At 56.1% G+C, this 27,877-nt stretch overlaps 4 protein-coding genes across 6 annotated transcripts in view; 2 read left to right on the top strand and 2 right to left on the bottom strand.

The window, feature by feature from the left end:
• ARL16 (ADP ribosylation factor like GTPase 16) overlaps positions 1–27,877 on the top strand; it is a 252,529-nt gene that overhangs the window by 30,573 nt on the left and 194,079 nt on the right. The gene's annotated exons all lie outside the window — the stretch shown is intronic.
• Positions 6,808–9,297, bottom strand: SOCS3 (suppressor of cytokine signaling 3). Its single transcript, XM_061479862.1, has 2 exons — positions 9,151–9,297; positions 6,808–8,553 (listed from the first exon to the last, which is right to left on the bottom strand). The coding sequence occupies exon 2, from the start codon at positions 8,484–8,486 to the stop codon at positions 7,869–7,871; it is 618 nt and encodes a 205-aa protein (XP_061335846.1). The 5' UTR covers positions 8,487–8,553; positions 9,151–9,297; the 3' UTR covers positions 6,808–7,868.
• On the top strand, positions 10,883–27,861 carry PGS1 (phosphatidylglycerophosphate synthase 1). Of its 2 annotated transcripts, none has more exons than XM_061479827.1 (10): positions 10,883–11,016; positions 14,133–14,322; positions 14,427–14,504; positions 15,549–15,648; positions 16,341–16,530; positions 16,881–17,059; positions 17,620–18,153; positions 22,087–22,235; positions 25,060–25,202; positions 26,289–27,861. In XM_061479827.1, the coding sequence occupies exons 1-9, from the start codon at positions 10,883–10,885 to the stop codon at positions 25,177–25,179; spliced, it is 1,674 nt and encodes a 557-aa protein (XP_061335811.1). In that variant the 3' UTR covers positions 25,180–25,202; positions 26,289–27,861. The 2 variants fall into 2 exon arrangements, with proteins under 2 accessions (XP_061335811.1, XP_061335812.1); XM_061479828.1 differs by lacking the exon at positions 26,289–27,861 and adding an exon at positions 25,606–26,211.
• DNAH17 (dynein axonemal heavy chain 17) overlaps positions 26,223–27,877 on the bottom strand; it is a 33,117-nt gene continuing 31,462 nt past the window's right edge. For both annotated transcript variants that reach the window (XM_061479821.1, XM_061479822.1), the window contains exons 79-80: positions 27,173–27,398; positions 26,223–26,470 (exon numbers count right to left, since the gene is read on the bottom strand). In XM_061479821.1, the coding sequence (XP_061335805.1) occupies positions 26,223–26,470; positions 27,173–27,398 (474 nt within the window). The remainder of the gene's footprint in view (positions 26,471–27,172; positions 27,399–27,877) is intronic.

Genomic DNA, 27,877 nt, shown 5'->3' with positions numbered 1-27,877 from the left:
GTGGGCTCTGAACTGCAGTGGTGGGCTCTGAACCGCAGTGGGGGTTCTGAACCACATCTGGTGGGCTCTGAACCGCAGTGGGGGTTCTGAACCACATCTGGGGAGCTCTGAACTGCAGCTGAGCACCGCAGCGACAACCCATCGGCGGCAGCAGCTATGCGGTGCTGAGTGCAGGGGGCACTGGTGGGACCCACTTATGGGGCAGCCGTATGGGACATGCACAGCTCTGTGGGTGGGGGCACCTGTGCCATGCTGGGGACATGGGCTTGTCCTGGCGTCCTCAGCAGCTCCAGCACTCCCAGGGCCCTGCTCCTCGCCTCATGCTGGTGCCTGCACCCTCGGCAGCTGTGGCTGTGGTGAGGCTGGGGCTGGGAACAGGAACCCCAGCAGGAGGTTGTGCAAGGAGGAGGGTCCCGGCACAGCCCTTACCCATGTCGAAACTCCACTGGCTCTTACAGAAAAGCCCCTGGGCAGAATTCCTGACAGGGGTGATTCATTCCCCGCTGGAAGCGATGACTTTGTGTCTCCAGTAAACCCTCTTCAGCCCAGCAGGCTACAGGGCAGCAGTGCCCCAGTGCCCTCACCATTGCCAGCACATGCTCTGGGGTGCCAGGGCTGCCCTCAGGCCCGTGGGCAGTGCTGGGTGCCAGGTGCCGGGTGCTGGGGTGCTGGGGTGCCGGGTGCTGGGGTGCAGGTGGCTGAGAGCCACTGGCAGCAGAGGGGTGGGTGCCATGCACAGAATTGTGCCCCAGCTCCTGTCCCCGCGGGGCTGCCCCTGCCCCGGCTGCCACCCGAGCCTGGTGCTGCGTCCAGGTACTTTGGGGGTCCGTCCCCACCAGCGAGGGCGCACGGGACGGCCCTTTCCAGGAAGCGTGCGTGAGGGCAGCCAGGCTGCAGAGTTCCCGACAGCAGCTCTGGTTTTAATAACAGCAAATCAATGGATGCCCGATTCCGGCCAGAGCAAACCCCTGCGCTTCCTGCCCCGGCCTCCCCGGCCGCTGGCTTCACTGCAGGGCAGAACCGACCAGGGTGGGCTCCCTGAGCCTGGCGACTGCACGGGCACTGCCGGGCACTGCTGGCCCACGCCTGCTTCACCCTGCACCGCGTGGGAGGGCCCGGGTCCCCCCTGCCCCAGCGAGCCCTGGGCTGTGCCCACCGTGCACGGGCTGCTCCGTGGACGGGCATTCCCATCTGGTCCCGCAGCCCTGTGCTGTGATTCAGCCTCCCTTCCCCGCGGGTTTGCACAAACCTCCCGCTCTCTTTGTGCTTGTTTTGAGAACAGATTAGTCATGGCTCTTAGCTGGCTTCCAGCAAACTGCACAACAGCACCATGGAAAAACGAGAACAGCAAAGTGATGACTCAGCAGGGCTCACGCTCCTGTCCCTTGGGTGCCAACTGTCCCCTGCTGCTGCACAGCCCCGGGCATCCATGGGGACCCCCAGTGGGTGCAGCAGCAGGGCCAGGGTGGGTGATGCAGGGAAAGAGCCCGGGGCAGAGCTTGCCAGGAAGCAGCAATGGATGAGCAGGGGCTGAGTGGGGGATGCCAGGTCCCTGGGGGTGACGGGCCCTGCAATGCAGCCTCTGCCCCATCCCGGAGCCTCATCCTGCACCCAGCAAGTGGCGGCTCCCCTCCAGCCTGCTGGCACCTCACTGCCCCCGGTGGAAGCATCCCAAGGATGGAGCTCGGCTCAGCATCAGCGAGGCCGCACGGTGCAGGGGCTGCTGTGTGCAGGGGCTGCTGCGGTGCAGGAGCTGCTGGGACCCCGCTGGAGCCGCAGGGATGGGGATTCCAGTCTTTGGGCTCAGCAGGCACTGGGGCCCTCCCGGGTGGCACCTGTGGCTGGGGCCGTGCCAGTGACAGGAACGCTGGGGCGGGCCCTTCCCGTACCTCACACCTCGCTCAGCAGCTCCCACTGCCCTGCCCTGGCCGGCTGCCCGGTGGCACGGTGCACTGCCAAGCCTCCCTGCCAGGTGGCTTTCTCGTGATCCCACGGCGCTGGACACCAGCTGGTGCCGGCTGCCAAGGATGAACAATGTAATTGCTGGAATTACAGTAAAATGCTCCCATTCCCACTCGTTAAATGCTGAAACAGGGCCCTTGAGTCCTTCTAGGGAACATCTGCTCCAGCTGTGCCCTCTGCCAGTCACATGCCCCATCCTTGCCCATCGTGGTGCTGCCATCACCCATCGCCACCAGCCTGGCTGAGGAGCTGTTCCCTGCTGATGGGACCCAGGAGCCGTGGGACAGGCACAGCCCTTGTGGGCACCTTTGGGTCCCCAGCACTGTGCGCTAGGGCACACAGCTGGACAGGGAACAGCAGCACCCACCCCACAGATGTGGGTTCCATGTCCTGAAGCCCCATCTCCAGCTGGGTGTGCAGCAATGCTTCTGCTGCTGCTGCTGCTGCTGCTGCTGTTGCTGCGCCGGGGCTGAGCCAGGGCTGATACGAGGCCAAGGGATGCTCCAGGGCTGGGGTTTGGCACCTGCCCATGGCTGCTCTGCTGAGGTCATGCGAGGACTCTGCACTGTGCCGGGCAAGCACACCCAAGGCAGCTGGCAGCCTGGAGCACCCACGGGGACCTCCCGTGTTGTGCCACTGGTGTGCCCGTGCCAGCAGTGACCACAGTGGTGGTCAGTGCCTCACTGCTCCCCGTGAATGCAGGTGCAAGAGTGGCCCAGACCCAGACCTGGCTCTCTGGCTTGGGGGCAGGAGGGGGCTGACCCAGGGAGGGCACAGGATGGGGCCTGCCCATGTGCTGGCACCCACAGCCTGTCCCGGGCATGGCACAGGCACTGTTTGGCAGCAGGACCCTCTCCCCTGGCGCAGGAGCAGGGCCGGGGCTGCCGGGAGCATCCATCCACCCAGCGCCCCCGGCACCGGGCTGCTGCTTCTCCGCCTTGGCTGTGTCCCAGCTGAGGTCCAGGAGGGGGGGGCTGCGGCTGCCATTGCCGCAGCAGCGTGGCCTTGTTTGCAGCCCTCTCTGAAATGTCAGGACTTCCCTTGGGCTGCGGCAGCCGCTGCCGGGATGAAAACTTCCTCCGGGGTTGAGGAAACTTGCGGGGGGGGGATTCCCCTTGGACCTTCCTCCTCTGTGTGGGCAGGGAGGGCTCTGCCCGCGCCGGTGGTCGGAGGGTGCAGGACTGAGCCTGGCGGCCCCAGCTGCGGGGCAGGGGCAGGGGCAGCGGCTGCTCCCTCGCAGGGTCCCTGGGGCGGGTGAAGGGTCCGGGCCCCTCACAGGCAGCGGGACCCCCGCGAGCAGGGAGCCGGTGGAGGTGGCTGGGGCGGGGGAGCCAGGGCAGCGCAGCCCCGCTGAGCTGCTGACGGAAAGAGTGAGGAATCCGCAGCGGCTGGCTCCCTGCGGGATGACTATGGTCTGGCTGGAGAAGCAGCAACAGAGCGGGGTTTCCATGGGGATGTACACAGGCCTCTGGGCTCGCCTGCATCCCAAAATACACCCTGGCCTGGGCACAGGGTCCTGCTGCTGCTCTGTGCTCCCTGCCTGCCCGGGCTGGGAAGAGCCAGGGCCCGAGCCAGGCACACGATGTAGGGGGGCAGGCCAGCCCCTGCAGGTCCACCGGTCACCAAGGCTCTGCCACCTCTGCACCAGTGATGGGATGTGTTACAGCCAGCTGGGGCTGGGGCCTTGTGGCACACCACAGGGCATGTGAACCTGCCCAGGGCAGAGGGCGAGGTGAGGGGATGCTGTGGGACCAGAGGGATCCCACAGGCCCCAGGGACATGCATCTGCAGGGCTGCACATCCCGGCTCCCCTTCCAGAACAGGGACCCGTCCCCATCCCTTTCCTGCACCCAGGCAGCTGACGCCAGCCCTGGGCTGTGCCGCAGAGCCCGAGCTCGTGCTTCCCAGCAGCATTCCGTGGAGCAGATGTCTCAGTCCCTGTTCCCAACCATCCCTGTGGGCCTGGCTCGCAGAGGAATTGCTATGTAAGGAGCAGGTGGTGCCGTTTACAGTAAGTCCCCGACTGCTGTACAGCCCTTTCCTGCATCTGACTGGGAAAGGTGGCGGTGGATGTGGGAACGTCCTGGAGCTGCAGAGCGGGGCAGGAGGAAGTGCGTGAGGGTGTGACATGGGGTCAGGGTGTTCGCAGCGAGCTCCCTGCCTGGCCCTACTGCTGCCGGTGCTGCCGCTCGCTGCCACCACCCTTGGGTGACCGCCAAGTCCTGGGTGGCAGGACAGGAGATGGTGGTGGCCATGCGGGGCCACCTCTGTCCTGCTGCAGGCTGTGGGTCGTGCCTGGTCCCACGGCTGCTCTGTCCCATGCTGCATGGGGCTGGTGCCTGCAGTGCAGTCTGCCCTGCTTGCACATCCCGCCAGGAAGGACCCAGTGTGGCCCAGGGACAAAAGTGCTCCAAGCAGGAGGGTCCCATTCTGGCATGGCCACTGCTCCCATGAAGGGAGTGGGATGCTCCCTCACACCAGGGGCATCTGTGGGTCCCGGGGTGGGGGTTGGGTGCCTCTGGTTCTTTTCTGCTCCCCAGGGATGGCCCTGGCTGTGTCCAGATGTGCTTTGCCGTGTGGCTGGGTACCCACAGCAGACCCTGGCCGAGCCCCCCTGAACACCGCTGCCTGCAGCTACCACAGGCTGCAGTTGTTTCCTGTTTTGGGTCTGCAGATGCTGGTACACACCAGAGCAGATTTCCTGCACCCCCTGACCCCACAGGGCTCGGGTTTGCCGTCCCAGCAGCACTTCCTTCTCATGCCAGTAACAAGCCAGCAGTGTGGTGGGAAGCATTGGTGGCTGCTCTGTGTCTCCCTGGGCAGGCAAGCCTAGCGCAGGACGTCCCCTGTTACTGTCCCACTCGGTGGGCAGCCTCCTGTGCCCGTCTGGTGCCCAGCCCCAGGGGACACAGGGTGGGGGGGAGCTGCCGGACCACAGTGCCCCAGCCCTGCTCCCAGCCCCCTGTGCTCATGGATCAGTTCCCATCTGGTTCCCAGCACCACCACAGTGACAGGGTTTAATCCGCACCGAGGACACGCTCCCCAGGCAGGGAGCCCCCTCGGGTGAGCTCAGCGGCTGAGAGGAACTGGCAGCCCATGACACACTCCATCAGGCGCTCATGAAACCCGGGGCCAAGTCCACTCGGCTCCTGTGGGGAAGGCGGGAGGTTTGTGAAAGCCGGGGCAGGGATTTGCCGCTGGCCGCTGCGTCAGCGCTGCCGCGCGCCTGGGCTTCTTCCAAGAAAGCCGTGGGGCTGGCGGAGCTTCCCGGATTCTCGGCTCAGCAGTGGGCTGCAGCCACGGCCAGAGCAGGACGGGAGAGGCCCTGAACGCAGTGGATGGGGCCCTGCTGGGAAGTGGCGAAGCCAGGGGTGCTCCTGCAGGGATCGGGGTCCGGCCAGGGGTGTTGGTCAGTGCTGTCACAGGCAGCTCAACCACCCTCCCCAGGGCAGCTTCCCAAATCTGCCCCCCCCCCGTGGGGTACTGCAGAGCCATTGCTGTGCCGGGGGTGCTGGGGTCCAGGGTTCCCCATTCCCTGCGGTGCTTTGTGCTGCCGGGAGCTACGATGCTCCAGGTCCCTCCCCAAGTGCTGGGAGTACCGTGGGAGCGATGCTTGGCACTGGCTGGGGGCTGCTCCCACCCTGTTCCCTGGCACGGGGCCGGGAGTCACCGGTGCTGCCGGGAGCCCTGACGTCGGGGATGTGCCTCGGCAGGGCCTGGCAGGCGGCCACCCGCACGCATGGACATTCCTCACATAGCTCCGGCGGGTGCCCGGGCAGGCCACGGCGCTTCCTGGCAGCCACGGCCCCGTGCAGCAGCACCAAAATAGTCGCTGGGACCATGCCGTGCCTGCGGCCCGAGTGGGGCCATCACCATCCTTCTGCCCGTGGTGATTCCTAAGGGAAGCCTTTTCCCAGCGGCTGGAGTTCCCTGGGCAGGAGCACGGTGCCCAGTGCCCGGCACGATGCTCCCAGTGTGGGACTGGGTGCTGCGGGCGCTGGGCACAGCCTGATCCCTGCTGCAGGGGTCTGCAGGTTTGTGGGGGGCTGGTTCCCTCCCAGGAGTTTCCCTTATGCCCCCCCAAACACGGGTCTGCAGCCAGGCATTGCTCCCCTCCAGACACACAGAGCTGAGGGGTTATTCCAATGCCTGCTTCACACCCTCACAGCCTCTGGGAGTAGGGAGCCAGGAGACACCCGAGGGAAATCCTCTCCCTCCTCATCTCCTTGCTCTGAGGCCAGGCGGGTGGGTTCTGCACAGGGCAGCCCTGATGGCTCTGGGATGGAGCAGTTAACTCTGGCTGGGGAGGGCAGGACCCTCTCTGCCTTCCTGCTTCCCCCTGCCCCAAGCCTGCTGTGCTCACAGCAGAAGCACCACAAACCCCTTTTCTCACCCCACATCATGCCCTGTTCCTGGAGCCCTTCAAACACCACCTCCACCTTCCCCTCCCCAGACTGGGCTGGGGGCAGGAGGGAAGTGCTGCAGAGCCAGCGCTGCACTTGGGGCTGTGCCAGCGGCCAGCCTTGGCCACCAGCTCTGCTCCTCCACGCCCGGGGCCATGGGCTGCGTCCCACAGTCCAGGGACAGTTTGTGGCTGAACCACGTTCCTGGAGCCCCGAGTGGACCCAGCTGTGCGAGGCTGAGCTGTACCTGAGCAGCACTGATGCACCACGCCTGAGTCACCGCAGGATCACCCCGCACCAGTGGCTCCAGGAAGCCGGTGCTGACGTGGTGTAAACACCATCCTGGCGGCAGCGAGGGCAGAGGCCAGTAGGGAGGTGGGTGACCCTGGGTGGGCCCGAGTGGCCTCAGGGCACAAGGGAGGAAACGAGCCAGATCTGAGGATTTTCATTAAAAAATAGTGCTCTTTATTATAAATTATGGAAACGTTTCCTTTCTGAATATAAATATAAATATGTGCAAAGTTTCATCTGAGTTTTGTTTTGGTTGAATTTTCAAGCATGGTTTTGCTCAGCCCTCGAGGCTGGAGGTGAAGATGGAATCTTTATAAAAGACAGTGATTCACGTTGGCCTGTAAACATCCCTTCGGTTCAAAAAATAAAGTAAAAAAAAGCCAGAAAAACCCAACCACTTCTCCAGGCGGACACAGAAAAGCACTTGTGAGACGATGCACTCCAGGGGCTCCTCCCATGGGAAGCAGTGCCTCTGGAGCAGCCGGGCAGAGGTGGGTGCAGTAACGGTCCGGCAGCAGCGGTGGGGCCCGGGGTGCTCCGTGGGACTCAGCAGCCTCAGGACTCACCATTTCCCCTACGTTTTTTCGGCACATCACCAGGACTGTTATCTCACAGCATCACCAACTGATGTGCAGTGACCCACGGGGCAGGGAGAATATTAAGGCTTAGTGCCCTGGAAAATGGCAAAGAGGGGAAAAAAGGCAGCAACCTCCAAGTCTGGGGCCTGGTGTGAAAGGAGCTTCCACTCACGAGGAGGCAGCAGGAGGTAAAGTACAGTATGGGCAAAAAACACTTTCCCCTTAAAACCGAGGAAAAGCGATGAGGCACTCGCAGGATCCAGTGCGTTCCCTGCTCTGGTGGCAGAGGGGAGCTCTTGCCAGGACACCCCAAGGGGGATGTGGCTGCCGGGGCGCCTGTCCCTCCATACGGCAGGTGCCGTCCTGGCTGCCCAAGTCCGTGGGGGCTTCGCCGACAGAGTCAGCCTCCACGCTGGGCACACTGTAACATCCACACTCTGACCAGAGCAGTCTCCTTCTCCATGGAGAGGGGGTGTCGCACTTCCTCGGGGGGGGGGGGGGTATCCCCCAGCACCAAGGCTCACCCCAGTCCCTCCTTTCCTCCACAGAGGGAGAGGCTTGCCGTGTCCCATGAGGCGTTGTGCCTGTCCCCTGCTCTTGTGCTTGTAGCATGCGATCTCGCTCCACCAGCCCCTTAGAGAGGGGCATCGTACTGGTCCAGGAACTCCTTGATGGGAGCCGGCAGCTGAGTCATCTTCTCGTAGGAGTCCAGGTGCCCGTTGACAGTCTTGCGGCAGAGGTGCTGAAGGGTGGAGACGCTGGAGGAGAGCGGGCGGCTCAGCACCAGAGGGATCTTCTCGCCACCCGAGTAGATGTAGTAGGTGCGCTTGGGGTGCAGGGCCCCCCCCGGCTGCTCGGGCACGGGAGGCATGTAGTGATGCACCAGCTTGAGCACGCAGTCGAAGCGGGGCACGGGTTGGCTGCTGCGGGGGTCGCTCTGCAAGGAGAAGCTGCCACCCTCGCACTGGATGCGCAGGTTCTTGGTGCCCGACTCTGTCTTGACGCTGAGGGTGAAGAAGTGCCTCTGGTCTGAGCTGTCCCTGATGAGGAAGGTGCCGGCAGGCTCAGTGCTCAGCAGCAGGTTGGCCTCGCCTCCCGTCACCGTGCTCCAGTAGAAGCCGCTCTCCTGCAGCTTGCGCACGGTGTTCACCACCAGCTGGTACTCGCTCTTGGAGCTGAACGTCTTGAGGCGCAGGCTGGTGTCGAGGGGGCGGCTCATCCCGGCGGCGGGGAACTTGCTGTGGGTGACCATGGCGCAGGGAGCCAGCTTTGCGTGCTCGGGGTGCTGCTGCCGGGAGCAGCCGCTGCTACACCATCACCTGCAGCAGAGATAACGCTGAGCCTCTGCACCCCCGGATCCCCGTTCCCTTCGCGGGAGCACCGGCAGCGCCGGGCTCCCGTATTCCCCTTCCCCGCAGGGCACCGGCATCGCCTCGCCGGGGAGCACCGCTTCTGCCGGTCCCCGTCTACCTCGCTCACAGGGACGCACCGGCAGCTCTGGACCCTCTCTGTCGCCCTCCCGGGGCACCGGTATCCCCGGCTATCACCCTCCCAGGCAGCACCATCCTCCGGCTACTGCCCTTCCAGGGCATGCCCGGTTCCCCCCCTCCGGGGGTCACCGTGCCACCGGTCCTCGGCTATCACCTTCCCAGGGCACCGGTACCCCCGGCTAACACCCGCTCCAGGGTCACTGCGCCCCAAGTCCTCCGCTACCACCCTCCCGGGGCACCGGCATTCCCGGCTATCCCGCTCTCTGGGGAGCACCGACATCACCACTTCCCGGCTGTCGCCCCTGACGGGGGGGGCACCGGCATTCCCGGTACGGGGCTATCCCTCCCCGCAGGACACACCGGCCCCACGGCCCCCTCCCGGTGCTTGTCCCCGTCCCGTCCCTCCCGCCGCGGGCAGCGCTGTACCTGGGGCTCGGGTGCCGGGGCCGGTCTCGGCGGTGGACGGCGTGGCCCGTGCGCGGCGGCAGACGGCGGCGGAGCTGCCAGGGCCGCCCGGGGAGGCCTCTTATAGGGGGCGCAGAGCCCGCCCTCGGGTTCCTGGAACTGCGCGGCTTCTTGTAACGCTCCCCGGCGCCCTCCCGCCGCCCCGCCCGGCCCGGCCCGCCTCGGCGCGCCGCCAGCCACCGCCGGCCCATTCCGGGCAGCGAGGCCGCCCCCTCCCGCTCCCCTCCACGCTCTTTCCTTCTAAGAAGAGGAGAGTCCTGGCCATGGCCCCCCCGCGCTCCGCGCCCTCCTCTCCCGTGGCCGGCCGGGACGGGCTGCCCCGAGCCCTGCCCCCCCCCGGCAGGGCGGTTGCAGCTGGGGCCCGGGGATGCCGGGGCCCAGGGAGGGCACCGCAAAGCCACCCCCGCGTCTTTGGGGGCACCCCCATTTGGCACCCGATCAGGCAGTGATGGTTTGGACCCGGTTGACGGGGTGCACCGGTTCTGGCATCAGCACATTGCTGGCCTTTGTGTCAAGGTGCCAAGCTGCTGCCAGCAGCGCTGCGCTTCCTAGGGGAGCACTGCGAAATACCCCCCACCCCCCCCCCCTACTGACACAAGGGGACAATAAGGGGCAGATCCTCCCCCGATGCCGTGCCAGGGGCTTCCAGGAGACGGCCACCCGCCTGAAGACTTGCTCCCGGGCAGCTGTGGCCCTCGAGGGCTGTGGGATGGTGGAGGTAGCCCCAGTGGTGCCTGTGCCCGGCAGCTGGGGGCAGTGCTAGCTCCGGGAGCCCTTGGGTGCTCCGTACGTTCGGCTCTTTGGCACCCGCCGCGGCAGAGGACAGGGGCCCAGGCGCCCATCCGCAGGGGGCGAGCAGCCACAGCCCTGCCGGCCCTTGCCCAATGCCGCGGTGCAGCGGGCTCTGTCCCGAAGGGATTTCTGCACCCCGCTGCGGTGCCCGGGCCTGGCAGGGCAGCAGCGAGCGGTACTGGGGGCACCAGGGCCGCCATCCCCACCTGGTTTCGCTGCATTTTCGTTTGGTGATTGTCGGTGTGGACCCGGGAAACAGCCCCGGCTTTGTCCGCCGGTTTCACACAGTTTAATTTGCCCTGGAGGAGCCGGCGCTGCCGGTCAGGGATAAACTCCAGGCGCGCACTTCTGGGAAGTGAGGCTGCGGTGAACCAGAGGGGCCGGGACGCGGACGAGCTCTGGAGCTCTGCCTGCGGCCGCGGGGCGCGCGTGCAGGGACGGGCGGGACGCTCCAGCCGGGGCGGTGGCTCCGGGCTCCCCGCAGCGGGGCTGCGAGCGGGACCGCGGGGCTCCGCTGGGCACGGGCACGGGCACGGGCACGGGCACGGACCCGGACCCGGACCCGGACACGGGCACGGACCCGGCCCAGGCGAGGGGCTCGGCCGCGGGAAGGAGTCGCGTGGGCACGGGTGGCTGTGGGTGACCGGAGGGGCTGACACTGCCGCGACGGCGGTCACGGCTGGCGCGGGGCTCGGGACGCGCCTTGCGAGGGCAGGGAGGGCCCGGACAGCGAGCCCCGGCCGGGCCTTCCCCAGTCCTCGGCTGCGGCCCCTCCCGCCGCTCGGGGCCCTGCGCTGAATGGCGGCGGGGGGGGCGGGCGGCAGCAGCGGCCGCCGGAAGCGGAAGCGCGTGACGGCACGTCGCCATAGTAGCGGCCGGAAGCGGAAGCGTCGCGGGGCTGATGGCGGCGGCGGGGGGTGCGGCGCTGTGGCGGCGGCTCTCGGCCTGGCTGCCGCGGGGCCGCCTGGGCCTGGCCGCGCTGCTCGGCCGCCTCTCGGATCGCCTGTCCCGCGGCCGCGACCGCCGTGCTCGCAGGTAAGGACCGCGCTGAGCGCCCCCGGCGCCGGTTCTGCGTTACCCGGGAGCGTTGCCCCCCACCCGCCGCTTCTCCTGTCCCTGCCGGGTCGGTCCCGTTCCGTTCCTGCCGCTGCGCTTTGCGCTCTCTGCTCGCTTGCAGCGGCCTCAGTTCCCCCGCGGCTCTCAACAAGCGCTGCTCAGCCTCCGCCACGGGACTGCAGGGGTTTGGCTGTGCCCGGGTTGGGGTTTGCCCGTGGAAGGCGAGATCCCCCCGCCTGCCCTAAGGGAGAGAGAGGTGGGAGCAGGGCTCGGCCCGGCTGCGCTGCGGCTGCGCCTGAGCGAGAGAGGTGAGGGGAGCCGGGACCGCGCTCCCTGTGCAGCCACCGTTGTGCTGGAGCAGGTGAGCTGTCAAGCACGCACACGGGGTGTTCTCACCATCATTCTATCATTCCATCTCCCCTGAGCTGCTTCTGCTCTCCTGTTGGCCGCTGCCTTAGTTTTGTGCCTCTTTCTGTGGGGCTCAGCACAGGTCATGCTAAAAGCAAAACGTTAAATACCGAGAGGGGATTGTTTTTCTGTAGAACCACATCCTGGCTTCAGAAATGATCAAACAAAATGCTTTGGAGTTTTTAAAGCTCAGAAACCAGCCTTTTCCCCCAGTCTTCAGGCATTACTTTGCACTGTACTGGTAAGAGAGTGCTGGACAGATGTTATGTGTTTTGGTTTGGGTTTTTAAACCCATTCTGCAGGGGCAGCCTCTCGCATCACAGCACGTCTTCATGCTGCTGCTCTCTGCTCCTTGCTGCTGTCTCATCCCATGTTCTGCCAGATGTTCTTGTTAAGCCAAGGAAATTCTTACCAAGCTTCTCTTTTGGTTTCGTTGGTGTTTTTAATGTAGATCGGTTACTGGCCTGAGCCCTGGAATGAGACATCTGAGCTCAGACACGCGATCTGCAGGTTCCCCGGTGCAGTAACGTCTGTGTGGTGAAAGGACAGCACCGAATCCTGCAGTTTCACTTCACCGTTGGTTCTGCAGATGAGGTTTTGCACCGAAGGAGTGTTTCAGCTCCATCATGAGTCTCAGAACCAAAACCACAACTTTTAAAAATAGAACACACACAAAAAATCCCTCATTTATATTTAGGGTCAACATTGACACAGAAAAGATTCGAGGTGGTTTCTTGTAGTTCCGTTTTCTCTTCCCAGTTAACTCGGTGGTGAGGAGTACGTGGGAAGGGCTCCCCCCACCCCCATTTCTGTTTCTCTGAAAGCTGGTTTGTTGAAGTGTGGAATTTTGGTGATTTCTTCATAGTGTTACAGGGTTCCTGGCTGTGGGGTGTGTTCAGCTGGAAGGATCCTGTGGTGTTTGGGTCGTCACGAGTTCAGTGATGGGTGGGTAGAAGCTGCTGCTTTGGCAGGTGGTTGCTGTCGCATTGTTACTGTTGGCTGCAGCAAAATACTGATTTCTGGGCTAATTATAAAAGCCTCAGGCCTTCAGCACTGAATAAGGTCTGAAATGCCAGTGTTGGATTAAAAGATCAAAGAGTGAGGAGGCAATAAAACTCTTGAGTGCAGAGTTAGTGGGTATCATGCATGTGTTGGGTTAATCTGGAGGCTCAAAACGAACGGTGCTGGTGGCACTCACGGGTTGTACCGGCAGCAGCCAGGAAGGGGCTCTCTCTGGAGCACAGACCACGCGCGGGCACTGCCACTCATGGTTTTCATGCTCTTTGGCTTCTTGGAAATGGCTTCTTGGAATCGTTTCTAGAGAATGGCTTCTCAGCCACTGGCTTCTGGAAGTGCACGTGGCCAGGATGTACGAGTGGGATTATAAAGAAAATATTTATGTACTGAAACCAGTCTTTCTTGTATTTTCTTTCTGCTTTGATTCTCCTTTTTGACCTCATTAGTGGAACATTTCCATTGCTTTAGCAGCCTGTTGGTAACTGTACAGCTGGTGGGTGTCAAGTCTGAGCCTGGTCCACATGATCCATTGAAAACCACCATCCTAGGAATTCTTGCAGGGATTGACTCAGATTTCTGATGTGATGAATAGTCAGTGACAAAGTAGTGGATTTTCCAGGAAACACAACTGCCAACTGTGGCTTCTGCATAAGGGTGTTCAGAAACCTTGTGAAGATCCAGTGTTTTATCGTGAAGCAAAAGAGTGAAATCATCTTCCTGGAATCTGAGGTCATTTTGGCTTTGGATTGTGGTAAAACCTAAGAGTTCCTCGTAACAAATTCTGGTAAAGGTCGTAAGCGAGTCTCTTTGTGGTGTGTGGTGGGGCAGGCACATGGGGATGGGTCACGGGATGGTGGCTGCCTGTTGGTCCTAAGGATCCAGCCTTCCTCTGGGTGAGACCAGCAGCGTGGTTCTGTCTCACTCCTGCCAGTAGGACCTGCAGGCCAGAGTGTGTCTCTAGTTCAGTCCCTTGCTCACTGATTCCCGCATCTCATGGGAGTTGCTGCTGCTAATTGTGTTGAAATGTGGCTTTGTCATGTGGGCAGCCTCCTGCCAGGGCTTGTTGTGTGACTTGATGAATTTGCATGCACAAAGCCTCCAGAGAAGACAAGATGCCTTGTGCTTCTTTCCCTGCCCCCCACCCCCATCAGCGTGACTGTTGGCAGTAAGTTGGTTTCTTCCCAAAGTGACTTCAGATGAATCAAATTTCTTCTGAAATTCCTTTTTAAAGAATGAGCTTCCTGCTGTTTCCCTTACGGTTCCTTTGAAGTGTGTGGAAGTCTTGACCCTCTTTTAGTCCTTGTGCAGAGTGCAGGCAGCGTCCTTATACAGGCTGCCCTGTGTTCCTCAGTTGTGGTTATTGGCTTGTACCTGTTGAAACGCACTTGATCACCTGGTCCTTCTGGTGCTGTGACTTCATTGCTTTTGCTGGGACTTGTGCCAGACACTTCTTGTGTTGTGGATCTTTCTTTTTGGATACATGTGAGGGGTTGAGGCATTTTTTCATTTTGTTGAGGAACTTTCAGAGTTCAGCTGGGGTTAAGGAAGGGAAATGGTGTTCTTGCCGTCCTGTGCTGGCCCTGGTTGCAGCTCTTTCTTTCCCTGCTTGGAGGCTAATTGTGGGAAGCGAAGGCTCCATGTAAAGAATTTCCCCATCTTTCTTTCCACAGATCATCATGGCTTCTCCTAGCCCCATTGCTCACCCCTTCTGTTCCTGTGATCACAGCCCCACCTTGTTCCCTCTGTCCAGAAGGAGCACACAGGTTCCAGTGGATTGGGAATCTGGTTCCAGAGTTTGGAATCTCCAGCTCACATATCAAGGTGCTTTCATCCCCAGCTGAATTCTATGAACTCTTGAAGGTAGGTTGTGGGTTCCAAGTTGCAGCTCTCCTGTGCCCTGAATCACAGCAACTTGTGGTCACAAGACCAAGGATGACCCTTAACTTATGTTCTGCTGTTCCCAGGTACAGATAAAATCAGCCAAGCAGCGAGTGGTGATGGCTTCACTCTACCTGGGAACAGGGCTCCTTGAGCAGGAGCTGGTGAGTGTGGAAGGGGTTTAGGAAGGGGAGAAAGTGACTGAAGGGAAGTGTTTGCCTTTGTGACAAGCATCCCGCTCCTGTGGTGGAAGAGCTGTGTGTGAGGAGCAGTTTGTGAGCTCGTAAAGTCCTGAAAACTTTGATACAGGGATTCTCCTCTCCCAGAGAGTTTCGTAGGGTTCCTGGCTGCATTTGGGGTGGAGAGGGAGGAATTTGGAAGGGAGGTTGTTTTTGCATGTAGTTTCTGTTTGAGGCCTAGTATAGAGCCATGGAGCTTCCTCACAGGATAACTAGCCTGAATTTTCCAGCCTGTCAGAAGCTACTGTGAGTGTCCATAGGAGGTTTGTGGAACTGGGATCAGGGGTAAAGGGTTTTTCTGGACATTTCTCTTGAACACAAAGTTGATGTGTGTTCTGCCCCCGAAGTGCAGCAGCAGCTCTGTGCATTCAAGACAGAGGTCAGCTTTGCTTCATGTTGTTTACCTTTTCCGTTTCCTGTTCTTTCCCCTGGAAACAAAAGTGTTATTTGTGAGCCCTTTAAGGCAGAAGCCTGACCTTGGCCGGTTTCTCATGCTAGAATGAAGATTCCACAGCAGGATAAAGGTGGACAAAGGGCTGCCCAGGGCTTTGCCTGGCTTTGTCTGGGCTTGTACACAAGATGTGAGTTTGCATGTGACAAGCAGCCTTGCAGTTAAGGGATGAAGCTGCCTCTGCACCGTTTGTGAGTCGCTCCAGGGTTTCTCCTTGATATTGCAAATCCTGTGTTTCGGGAATGATGGTGGGAATTTTTCTGCTAATATTAATTGCTCTTCAGAGGCTCAAGAATGTGCACATGCAAAATCGATGCCCTTTCATGTATTGCTTTAGGCTGACAGAATAGGGTGCCAGTCTGAGAGATGCAGAGTCTAAACTAGCAGTGATTTGCATGAGTGGGAAAGACTCTTAGCAGGGTGTGGAAGCTTTCATGGCCACCAGCCTCCTGGCTGCTGCGTGCTTTCTTTATAAAGCTTTATTTGCTTTCTGTAACCAGAGAAATGTCTCTCTGCAGGTGGATTGCTTAGAAGAAACACTGGAGAAATCCTTCCAAGCAAAGGGATCGTCTGACCTCAGAGTTTCCATTCTTCTGGACTACACCAGAGGATCTCGGGGTAGGTGTTACAATGCTTTCTTTCTTCAGAGGCTTAGTGTACAGTTAGGCTGCGTAGACTGCTTTTTCAGAGAGAGTTTGTCTTGACCAGTTGGACCTACTTGCTTAAATCATACACCTCTCAAAAGTGGCCTTTTGTGTACCAGGAACTACTTATGCCCAGAAGATCTTCAAGTTGAGCAGCTTTTCTTCTGAAAGAGGTGGTTGGAGCAAGAATGACAGAACTCTGCTCTGTGAAGCTTGTGCTTTTTTGCTTAGTTCACTTGTCAGTGCACTTGCCCTTATCCAACATGCTCTCTTATATTTTCATTTCTAAAAGAAAGTGGAAATTGTCAGAAGTAGCTGTACACCCTTGTGGTGCCTCTTTCTGGCAAGTGTTACTTGTGCAAGTTGTGGCTTGATCAAGAAACTTGGAAGGTGTCAGACCTGCTCAGTGGTGTTTCCAGGACCCTTTCTCAGTGAAGGTGCAGGTCTGAGTGTGGGTTTCAGAACTGACCTAGTGCAAGTGAAAGTGACTGAAAAAGAAATAAAATGGAAAGGGAAGAAATGGAGACAAGTTGAGGGCCAGCAGATGAGCTGGGTGCTCTGAGGGCCAGCAGATGAACTGGGTGCTCATGCTGTGACCAGCTGTGGTGCCATGAGGTATCCCCTGGCTGATGAGATCCTCTCTGTGAAACTCCCCTTGTCTCCCAGGTCGGAAGAATTCCCGGACGATGCTGATTCCATTGCTGCAGCGATTTCCCGAGCAAGTCCGTGTGTCCCTCTTCCACACCCCAAATCTGCGTGGGCTGCTCAGGCTCCTGATTCCAGAGCGCTTTAATGAGACCATTGGACTGCAGCACATCAAGGTCTATCTCTTTGATGATAATGTGATCCTCAGCGGGTGAGTCCTGCCTCTTCAGGCCCTTCCATGCTTCGTTTAGCTGAGGTGTTGAGGCAAGGTGTGCATGCTGCCAGCACTGTCTGAGCGTCATAGCTGCCTCTGGCCGTTCCATAGTCATTGTAGCAATGCTCTTCTGAGATGGAAGAGCAACCGCAGCTCTGCCACATGAGATTTTCATGTGTAAGAGAGTCTTTCTCAAAAGGGAAAGAGAAAGGTTTCTCAAGATTCAAAAGGAAATGGCCAGTTTGTATTTAAGTTATGTTCAGAGTGAAATCTGTGATGGGCCGAGGTGTTCAGGATCACAGGCCTATGCTCAGTTCTGGAACTCAACTCTTCTTTTTCTCTCCTAGTGCAAACCTGAGTGATTTGTACTTCACCAATCGCCAGGACCGCTATGTTCTCCTGCAGGACTCTCCTGAGATCGCAGACTTCTTCACGGAGCTGGTGGATGCAATTGGAGACGTGTCCCTGCAATTGCAGCGAGATGATTCAGTGCAGATGATGGAGGGGATGGTGCACCCCTACCAGGGTAGGAGGGAGTTCTCTTACCTGGTTGGAGGGTATGGTCCAGAGGAGGGGGGTGACAGTTGGAGCTGATGGATGTTGAACTCCATCCATTGGCAGGTTGCTGGGTGTCTGACCATTGTTACCAGGCTCAAGGGTGTCCCATTTCTGTGACACCCATTGCTGGAATCAGGTTTGCTCCAGTTCTGAGATTGGGTCTTTTGGGGTGTTCCTAGCACAGTGGCTGTCACCAGATCACCTGGCAGAGGAGAGAACTGGCCCTGTACCTGTCTCATTGCTTGTTTGTAATTCTGCTGATGACCTTAAACAAGAACTTAAATTCCTTGAGAGGTTCTTTCTGGTTTTGATACTAATAGCTGTAAAATGCCAGATGTTCTGTGTGTACATAATGTGAAACTTTCATCTGTTTTTGAGACTTGGGGAGGAAAGTTGTGCGGTCTCTGTGTTAGCTCCTTTATATTCTCATGTTGGTGTCCCATCAGTAGTTTTTCCTGCTACATGATAGGTGATATGTAGGTCTGTACCTTTAGGTCTGAAACCCAGTGTCATGTGTTTTTCCTGCAGGGGACAAGGTGGCTTACTGTGAGATAGCAAATCGGAAGGTCATGGAGGTGATCAACTCTGCCAGGACCCGGCAAGAGCTCCTTCATGCAAAGACTTTCCACAGCAGCCAGCAAGGCAGCTCCTTGTTATCCCAGAAGGGCTCTCAAGCATCCAGGGATCTGAAACCAGAACCCGACACCTGGATCTATCCCTTAATTCAAATGAAACCTTTTGGGATTCAAATAGATGAGGTGGTCACGGAGACGCTGCTGACAGAGGCTGAGCGGGACGCCAGGATATACCTCACCACTGGCTACTTCAACCTGACCCAAGCGTACATGGACCTCATCTTGGGCACGAGGGCTGAGTATCGGATCCTCCTGGCCTCACCGGAGGTGAATGGGTTTTTTGGTGCCAAAGGGGTGGCAGGTGCCATCCCTGCTGCCTACGTTTACATAGAACACCAGTTCTACAGTGAGGTCTGCTACCTCCACCAGCAGGAGAGGGTCCAGCTGCAGGAGTACTCGAGGGCCGGGTGGACTTTCCATGCCAAAGGTAAGATGTCCTTCCCCAGGAAGATTAGTTCAGAGGTGTTTGAGGCTTGTGCATACTTGGATTGTGCAACTGGTGAGGAGATGGCTGAGTGCTGGGTCTGGACTTGACCTCCAAAATACTCATCCAGCGGTTGAACATCTTGTGTAAACCTGGGAGGTTTGGATCACTCAGGGCACAACCATGCAAAGTCATGTCTTGCCTCTGGATTTCTCATTTGAATATAGACCCAGAGATTATCCAGGAACTGTCCCATGGTGACAGTACTTTACTGTCACCATGGGGTGATGAGAGGCTTAATGTGAAAGCATCTGGACGTGTTTATGATCACAGTAACTGGTGACTGTGGTGACTGTGCTGGGGCCCCCGGGGTGCGATCTGTAGCAGGAGCAGGAAGAGAACTTGCTGGTGCCTCCCTAGGGGTCCTGGGTGCTGTGTTCTCGTGGCAGCAGGTTTTCACAGGGATAATACAGGTGTTAAGGAATTTGTACCACCTTCTGTTCAGGGCATACAGAAAAGTGCAGCACAGTGAGTAACTGCACCCGTGTGCCTGCTGGGAGCTGAAGGGGAAGTTGCTGAGAAATGCATGTTGCTTAAAAAATGTAGTTAATAACAAACAAAGGTAATTAATACCGCTAGCATGGTCTGCTGCAACACCTCAGATTCTTTCCTGCTTGATAGATGTGTACAGCCTTCACAAGCTCAGTGCCACCTTGATCAGAGCATGAGTGTTTCCCCCAACTGGTTGTTGCTGGTTGTGTCTCCAAATTCTCCTTCCAGAAAATGCAGCCCTTGACTCTTACGTTCTCCTACTTTAGATGCAGTAGGAGGTATTTGATTGCTCAGTAATAGATTTTAATGATGTGAATAACTTAGGAAGTCTAATGGAAGGGTTATTGGTTTAGAGAAGACTGATGCCTGTGACACTTCATAACTGTCGAGGTTCTCAGGGTCTTCCCACATGGAGGTGCCCCAGTGGAACTCCTCACAAAATGACTTGGTCTCAGGCTCAGGCAGCCCTTGGCCGAGTTGACATCTTTGCCATGTTCTGTTTCTCAGATCTCCTGCAAGCAGAGCTCTGGGCTGTGTCACGGTGTCACTTCCTGTGATGGTTCAGTGCTCCCCTTGGACAGCAATTCCTGTAAGCAGTTCCCAGCTTGGCAGTAATTTCCGTGAGCCATTCCTCAGCCCATTCCTCAGCCGTATGGTGCTGAGGGACATCCCCATTGTTTGCAGCACGTGGGATTTGGGCACTGGAGGATGCAGCCCCCAGGCTCTGGCCTGTTTCTTTTCTGAAGTTGTTCTCCTCTGTTTATTTAAGGAGGCAAGTGCTCATGACTGTGGGGATGCCTCTGTGTGCCCCGCTTCCTGCAGGGCTGCCCAGAGCAGGTTCAGAAGTGGCAGGGAGAGAAATCTGCTCAGGCTTTCTCTTCACTCAAGAAAACACACAAGTGTTACTCGCTGCCTCTGTGTTGAAACTACAAACCTTCCTAAGGAGTGTTGTGCCCCTCCTGCAGCGAGACCGGTCACTCTGTCCAGTAAACCCTTATCTCAAGTCCAGGGCCTGAAGGAGGTGCCTGCCTGGGAAGTCCTGTGTGGTCTGTCTTCCAGGAAGCACATGCTGAAGTGATCTGTGGCTCACAGGTTCCCCCCTTGCTGGGCACTGCTGACTCCAAGTGGGATTTTGTGGTTTGGTGTGGATTGAGCTCGGGCATGGGCTGCTTTTCCAAGCTACCAAAGTGTTTGTGGCAGCTAGTCCCTTCTTGGGCAGCTGTGCCTTCCAGAGAGGTGCTTTGGGCTCTGTCTGTGTATGGTATTCTCTAGAGAGGAAGTTCAGGAGGTCCCGTGCCTGGCAGGAGGGATGTTGGAGGTGTGTGCTGCCTTTGCAGGGCTGCAGGGATCAGCGTGTGGCTCCTTTCCCTGACACGCTCTGCCCCTTGGCGCGTGTTTGATTCATTCTGCAAGAGTCACCCAGTGTGAGTGAAAGAGAGTACAGGGCGGAAGAGGGAAAAGGAGGAAACCTTGGAGACAGATGGAGGGCAGTTGCACATGGAGCCTGGCTGCTGAGAGGACGTGAGATCTCCAGCAGCCCATAGTGCCCATTGATACTTCCTTTTTGGGCTTAGACAAGACACCCCTTTGTCTCCTGTAGGATACCCCTCCAACTCCTCTTAAAACATTTTGTGTCCTCAGGCACAACAACCACCAGGGTTCTGACTGTCCTTGGGTTTGTTCAGTGCAGAGCTCTGCGGGAGTGGGAAATACAAACCCCTGCAATGAGAGGGGCTACCTGAAGCCTCCCTGCACATCCACCCATCTTGTGCTGTGTGGCTGTACGTGCTGGTGGGGGTGACGCAGGACACCTCACGATTAGATCCCTTCCATGCAAGTGGGATGACAGTGCCGGGCAGGTGCCTGTTTGCACGAGATAAACCTGTATGACTGCTCGTGAACGGTGGCTGGGAAATGGCTCTTCCCCTTTCTGGAAAGGTGAGTCACTGTTTGAGCAGATCCTGCCAGGTGGCTGTAAAGTCAGAGACACCCTGAAGCCTTGGTGCTGCCACGTGACTGCTCCGAAGGAGCGAGGAGCATGTTCCTGCACCGGGCAGAGCCTTGTGCTGCCCTGAGCCCAGCACTGGGCACCGTGGCGGTGGCAGTGGGGTGGCAGAACTTGATGGGTCTCGCTCCCCCTCAGTTGCTTTGTGGGGTGTCCCAAAGCCCCCCGTGTCAGAACCAGTCTCTCTGGGGGGGGTGACTTGTGCAGGAGCCAGTGGTGCCTGTGGTTTGGCCAGTGCCAGCGCTGTGCTGGGACATGTAACTGAAAGTGGCAGCGATGCTGCTGACTGCAATGTGGGGGCTGGGAGGAGGTTACAGGAACCAGCAGTGAATCGGCAGTGTCTTACTCAAGGCATTCTTGGAACTGCTCTGGGGTTGAGTTAGGAAACCTGCTGCTATTTTAAGGACTAGGTGGTTTTTATGCCACAGTTTCTTTGTTGTAGTCTTTGTGTGACTTGCAGTAGGGATAAGCCATCTATCAGGGACGTGCCCAATGCTGTTCTAAGTGCTTGTGCTGTGCTGAGTGGAGAGCAAACACTCCTTGGGTCCATTTATACCCAGGAATGGCTGTATGGGCTCTCCTGGGCAACAGCCCTGGCTCTGCTGTGGCATCCCTGCCGTGCTGCAGTGGGTGTTAAGAACAGCGTGGTGTTTCCATCTTGTGCTGGAAAAGAGAGTCCTGGGTTGTGTCACGCTTGCCTTTGTTGCACTGGTGAATTCGTGTGTGAGCTGCAGTGGTGAGTGGGCTTGGGAGTCCTGCACCCTGGCAAGAGTGATTTCATCTTCAGTGGCTGCGCAGGAAGTGAGTGGGTGCAATAGTTTGCACTTCTCGTACGAGTCTTTATTTCATGTGAATTCACCTGTCAGAGCAGGAGATGCCTCTTCATACGCTGCCGTGTGCAGCTTTGGGAGGGGGTCAGTCAATGGGTGACTGACCGTGCTGCTCTCTGGGCTGGTCCAGACCTGCCCTGTGCTCTGTGTCAGTTTTGCTTCACTGAAACCCAGTTTGTCTCATTTCAGCATTTCTGGGATATGCTGTGGTGCAAAACAACCTGTAACTTGATGATGGTGACTTATTCTGGGTTATTTGGGGCCCCCATGCAGTGTATGTACATTCCTGAGCACGTGTCCCAAGGGTGGCACTGGGTGTGGTGCAGCCCTCTAAGGGCACCCATGTTTGAACAGCACAAGCTGTGCCAGGGTCCTCCAAGGTTCATATGAAGATTTGCAAGATCATTGCAAGGAAGCTCCTGTTGTGTCCTGATCTTTCATGGTGACTGTCATCTAATGTGCTTGGCTCATTCTAAGCACATGTGTGAAGCTGCCCCAGTCACATCCTTTGTCTGCCAGGCTTCCTTTCCTCTCCTGTTTTCCCTGCAGGCCTCTGGCTGTACCTGGCAGGAAGTGATCTTCCCTGCCTCACCCTCATTGGCTCTCCTAATTTTGGATATCGATCAGTTCATCGTGACTTGGAAGCTCAGGTCGCGATAGTGACCGAAAACAAAGCTCTGCAGCAGCAGCTCCACCAGGTGAGTGGCTCATCCTGGGGGGATGACGGGGATGTTGTGCTGCTGCCTGTCACACAGGGAATGCTGGTGACACAGTTGCAATAAAATCCTACAGCTGCAATAATTCTAAACGTCCTTGAGCAGAGGAAATCTCAGGAGCTGTCAGTTAAGTGACTATTGATGAGATGCCTGCTGCAAGTGCCTGTTTCTGGGAAATGGAGACAATAATGGGAAAGAACATGTGTCCCCAGTGAACTCGAGCATCAGGAGTGCTCAGGCACTGGATGCTGAGCCATGGCAAGCAGGGAGGATGTGCTTGCTCCTTGCTGCTCACACAGCACGTTCCTGGGCCTCAGCCCCAATGTTTGGGCACAGCCAAAGTCTCACTGTGCTTGAGGGTATGAGGTCAGGCCCCTGGAATTGCTCATCTTGGACTTGTGGAGGGTTTTGTTTCTGGGGCATGTGGGAACTGCTTTGTAGGAATATGAAAGCCAATCCTTCCTTTAGCTTTTGAGTGGCTCTGAGGAGGTGAGCAAAGGCCGGACTTTTAGTGTAGCTTCTGCAAGAAGAGGGTTTCTGGTCTGGTTGGATTGCCCATGAAATTACATGACGCAATATAATCTTGAATGATAATATGGCAGTCTTGGCACAAACTGCCGCAGAAAAATTATGGACTCAGTCCGAGATCAATGGGGTCAGACCAAAGCCGTTTATTATAGCGTATCAATCCTTTTTATGCTGTTTCTCTGCCTCGGCTTACAATAGCTTGCTGTATTACAATCAGATACATTTTCTTGTAATACACCACAACTACGGTTACATTTACAATAGCTCGCTGTATAATATTTGGATACATCATCAATAGCTCACTGTAGTATAATTAGATACATGTTCAATAGCTTGTTGTATGATGATTGAATACATATACAATAGCTCAGTATACTATGCTGTGATACATATTCCTGCAGCACACAGCAACTAGTAACAATAAGCTTATGAGAACTTAACCTTTAAAATTTGCTACCAGTCCACTATTTCGTATCTTAGCACAGTCCAGTTTCTTCTTATCTTGCTTGCACTGCTACTTTTGCTACTGCTACTTTTGCTCTTTACCTACTTCATCCTCAGTTCATGTTGAGCTCCAGGTAGGCACTTGCTGACTTGGGAATGTGGCCATTCTTTGCTGAAAATCCATCCACAACAAACATTTTTCAGTGGATTAGTGCTCAGTGTCCCAGTTTGGTGTGGTTTTTTTTATTTAGTATTATGATTTTTAACTGGGCAACTTGGACTGCTCAGCACTTGCTGCTTCTCTAAATCCTGTCTGTCTTGACTCTGAACCTTCCGCTGGAACTGACTGTCCAAAGTATTTCTCATGTAGAGTTCTGATTCAAAACAAATTGGTGTGGTTCTTCTGTGTGTGACTTAGGGATCTCAAAAGTGTATCCTGTTAAGCCTAGCCCTGGCGTAAGCAGGCACAGTTGTCTTCAAGATCAATGGGAATTGCCCTGTTGCATCAGGGCTCTTCCACAGGATGAGTCAGAGTCTGTCTAATCAAAAACAATTCTATTACTGGAAGAGTTGCTCGAATATTTCAGTTCATGTCTTGCCTCTGCTTGTTTCTAATGGAAGGGAAGAATCAATGAAAATATGACAAAGGAATTTTCTCAGGCGGTGCTGCAGTGATCTCATTGAAAGGGCTTTAAACCATTCCCATTTGCTGGAAGCTGATTTTGAGGTTGGCTGTTTGTTTACTGTACTGTGATCTTTATTTAGAAGACTTAATACATTCCTGGGGTGCTGCCATGAAATCACTTTGTCCATGTAACATCCAGTTCCACTGGAAAGTGCTGCTGAGCTCTGGGCTTGGGTGTCTCTGGGTGCTCCCTCAATGAACTGGTCTCTCTTCCTGTGATCAGACAACCTCATTGCACTGGCTGACCATGGGGCACGACCTCAGACCAGGGCTGGCTGGAGCACTTGGAGATTCAAAAGTCAGACTGATTTGGCACACACATGTCTTCCTTCTGTTGTTGGTTCACCTTTGTGGTATTACTCTCCACTGCTTGGTTACTGCTTCCCTACTCCACTCTCAGTTTATACCCAGCGCAGAGCCTGTTCTGTTGATTGTGACAGCTTAGCTAACGAGAAACAGATTATGAACAGATTTACAGGCTGCTCTTTGTTTGCCTGTACCTCTCAGCCTGTCTGCTTTTGATAAGAGAACCGCTTCTACCTTTGATCAAAGAGCTGCTCTCACGTGTGATGTGAGTGTGTATTATCATGGTGACAGTTCATTTCCTCCAGCAGCACTGTGTACACATGGGAGAAGCCAAAGTGTTTTTGGTAATTCAGTTGAAATCACTTCTGCACCTTCGGTTGAAACATGGTGCTTGGGCTGTGTCTAGAAAGAGCTGCAAAACCATGTCTCAAGGCTATGGGCAGGTTTCCTCTCCTGGCAATTGCAGTGAGGGACTCAGGAGCTTTCTGAAACAGAAGCTCAGCTCTCCTGCAGCTGTGGGGCACAGCAAGGCAAACCCTCCTGCCTTTGCTCTTTGTGGAGTTTAAGTTGCTAATTCTTGAGGTTTTATTATTGAGTGTACTAAGAGTCATGGGGGGATGTGCTGTGGCAGCAGATACGAAGGCAGATCCTGTGCTGGCCCCTCTGTGGTGTAGTTGTGCTGCATGGAATGAGGCTCTTTATGTGCAGGCTTGAAGAGAAATGATACACCTTCTTGGCAGGGGCCATGGCCAGTTTTATCTGAGTATTCACTTTTCCTCCTAAAGGCCATTACATGATTTAACACTTAGGATTCACTGGGATGATGTTTCTTTCCCTGTACAGGAGCAGGAGCAGCTTTACCTCTGCTCAGGTGTAGTCTCATCATCAACATTTGAGCAGCCAAATCGTTACGTGAAGCTGTGGGTGAAGCTGGTAACACCTCTGATCAAGAATTTCTTTTGAAAGAAGAAAAGTTGCTGCTTTGGGTGAGTTTTCTGCCATTCTTATGGGGAATTTATATTGCACTGACTGCAGTTAGGAAGTACACATGATGGAAATATGGATGATGTGAGGAAAAACCTGGCATCTTTTCTGAGGTACTTGCCTCTGACTAGAATCATTGTGCAAGGTCTCTGTCGGGTTTCATCTGGAATTTCTGGAAGGGTCAGTGAAAGAGAAGCCTACAAGGGTATTTCCCATGCATAGGAATAAAACTTCCAGTTCTGAAATGTCCCTTTCAGAGTTGTGTGGGGAGGAATTGTGTTCAATAGAAAACAATGTTGGAATATTTAAAATGCATTATCACCTTTTTATCTGATCCCTGTTTTGTTTTCCCCTGTAGATGTTGGTTAACAGGGGCAGTTGTTTTACCTTGTCTGTTCCATACAGTGCCCTGGATGTGCCTGGCTGTTCAACCACCCACTGACTAACTGGAGCCCTCCTGAGCTTCCTGGAACTGCTCCTAGATTTCTCTCTGTGCTGTGCACAGGTCATGCAGTTGGCACTTCAGTCTGTGTCCTTGATGCTGAGGGTTCACACACCCATTGTATTTACATATATTTCCCTCCATCTCTGGGGACCCCTTTAATGTACATGTTACAATGTGTTACGAGTGTCTTTCACGAATTATGGAGAGGCCTGAGAGGACCTTTGGTGCTAATGTGAATTTTGGAGGCTTCCCCCTTGCTGAGAGCGGGAGGCTGAAACCATAAAAATGTGCTGTACAGAAGACAGAGTGCTGTGAGGAGGAAGGGGATGGGGTAGTTGCTTGCAGTTGTTCTGTTTGGTTTCCTCCAGTGGTCTGGCTCCCGACCAGCACTTTATCAGAAACCACCAATTGAAACCCAGCATCCGTCAGGAGAAACCCCATGTCCTGAAGGAGCAGGTTCACCATGACAGCAGCCCCAGCACGGCTTTATTGATACTTTGCTAAAATACTTTGGTACAATCAACCTTAGCCTAAGTTACACAACACTGAGTTATTTTTGCAAGTAAAAGGATCCACTTCAGCTCTGTAAGAGCAGAGCCACACCAGCAAGGACCCACTTAGCAGCTTTCTCTTTTGTCTTCAGGTTAAAGGTCCAGACGTAGGTGGGACCTCGCGTTCGTGTCTTATAGACAGGACATTCGTAGATGTTCTTGGTGTCCACGCGGTCCCCAGGGATGGCTCTGATGAGCATGACTGGCATCATGGGCGTCAGCTCCTTCAGCCGCGAGTCTGCGATCGTACCCGAGGAGATGTCCCAGCGCGCACCTGCAATGACACCACAGCGGCAGCGTCCTGGCTCTGCCCTGCCTGTGACACTGTGGGGTGCTCTCATAGCTGCTGGGGGGAGGGAAGGAGCTGCTGTAGCAGCAGTCAGGGAGGGAGTTGCAGCCATGGTTGGGACGAACATGTTCTCATCTCCCTGGGACTCATGAATGCATTTTGCCTTATACCTGTGGGATGGCAAATAAATTCTGTCCCCACTCATCCCCTCAGCATGGGTTTGCATGAACAGTGCATGGCCCAGGGTGGCACTTGGCCGTGGTGGGAGCCATGCTAAGCTGTCTGTGAAATGGGCCCCTTTGGTGCTCTGCTGCCACTGCCCTCTCATTCCCCCTTGCTTTTTAGCAGGAATTATTTTAGGTTCTGAGGTTCCTGATTTGTCTTGCTCTCACATCAAATACAATATAATACATTTACTTTAGTAACCATGTAGCTTCAGCCACCCCAGTCCCCAGGTTTATGACACTCAATTTCCAAACCCCAAGTGTCTGGTTTGTGACCGGGCGGGTGCTGCCCTCAGCTGGTGTGTCCCGGGACTCAGAGTGTGAGCCTGGACTCAAGGCTCTGCTGCATACCAAGGGCTGTGCACATGGGAGTAAACCAGTGAGTAGCAACAGCCTGAAGGATTTTTAAGGCTGCACTGGCCTTTCTCCAGGTCTCAGCCATCTAAAGGATGCAGTCTTTTACCTTCCATGAACAATCCATGCACGTAGGAGCCTTCTCGGGGCGGTGCTGTTATCTCCTCATGGTTTTTCGTGGTCACGTCCACTGCGAGGCACATCTTGTCCAGTGGCCACTCATTTTTCCTGGCCATGGACTGCATGATGGCCGTGAGGAAGGACTGGGGGTTGAAGAATCCTGCCAGCCACACTGTTGCAGGCAGCACAAAGTCTGTTGTCCACACTTCCAGTTCCTGAAAAATAAAATTAGCAGAGAGTGAAATGTGTGCTTTGAGGAGCAGAACAGCGCTGGGAGCAGGGACAGACAGAGGTGATGCTTCACAGGCCCCTACACAAATGTCTAGCATCTTCTAGCCGGGGACACGGGGCTGGAGGTGGGTAGTAGTGAATCAGTGGCAGCCTCCTCTGCAGCAATGGAGCTGAACCCTTCACGTGGTTCGCAGGAGATGCTGCTGTTATTTTTTTAGCAAAGGTACATTTAAATAGATGGTTTTATGAATGATTTTTTTTCTTCTGAGGCATATAAAGCTCTGACGGGGTTAACGATGTTCTTTCTTTGGAAATGGTGATATACTCTAATGGGGAACCCTTCTCAAACCTCTGCTGTTGTTCTTGGGTAAGAGGCCACTGCAGGTAAATCCAATGGCTTAATATTGAAAAATAAAGCAGTCAACCACTGTACACCGATGGAGGTGACCCCTGGTCCTGTGTG

The sequence above is a fragment of the Pezoporus flaviventris genome, unplaced genomic scaffold (assembly GCF_033815535.1).
Source record: "Pezoporus flaviventris isolate CSIRO_AGI_PZ_B2104156 unplaced genomic scaffold, CSIRO_AGI_Pfla_v1 ptg000158l, whole genome shotgun sequence".
Taxonomy (NCBI): domain Eukaryota; kingdom Metazoa; phylum Chordata; class Aves; order Psittaciformes; family Psittacidae; genus Pezoporus; species Pezoporus flaviventris.
This window is presented reverse-complemented; position numbering and strand designations above follow the sequence as displayed.

Coding starts and splice junctions, on each gene's coding strand:
- SOCS3 (XM_061479862.1), bottom strand. CDS start 8,486: ATGGTCACCCACAGCAAGTTCCCCGCCGCCGGGATGAGCCGCCCCCTC.
- PGS1 (XM_061479827.1), top strand. CDS start 10,883: ATGGCGGCGGCGGGGGGTGCGGCGCTGTGGCGGCGGCTCTCGGCCTGG. Junction 15,649..16,340: donor CTACACCAGAGGATCTCGGG/GTAGGTGTTACA, acceptor CTTGTCTCCCAG/GTCGGAAGAATTCCCGGACG. Junction 17,060..17,619: donor GATGGTGCACCCCTACCAGG/GTAGGAGGGAGT, acceptor TTTTTCCTGCAG/GGGACAAGGTGGCTTACTGT.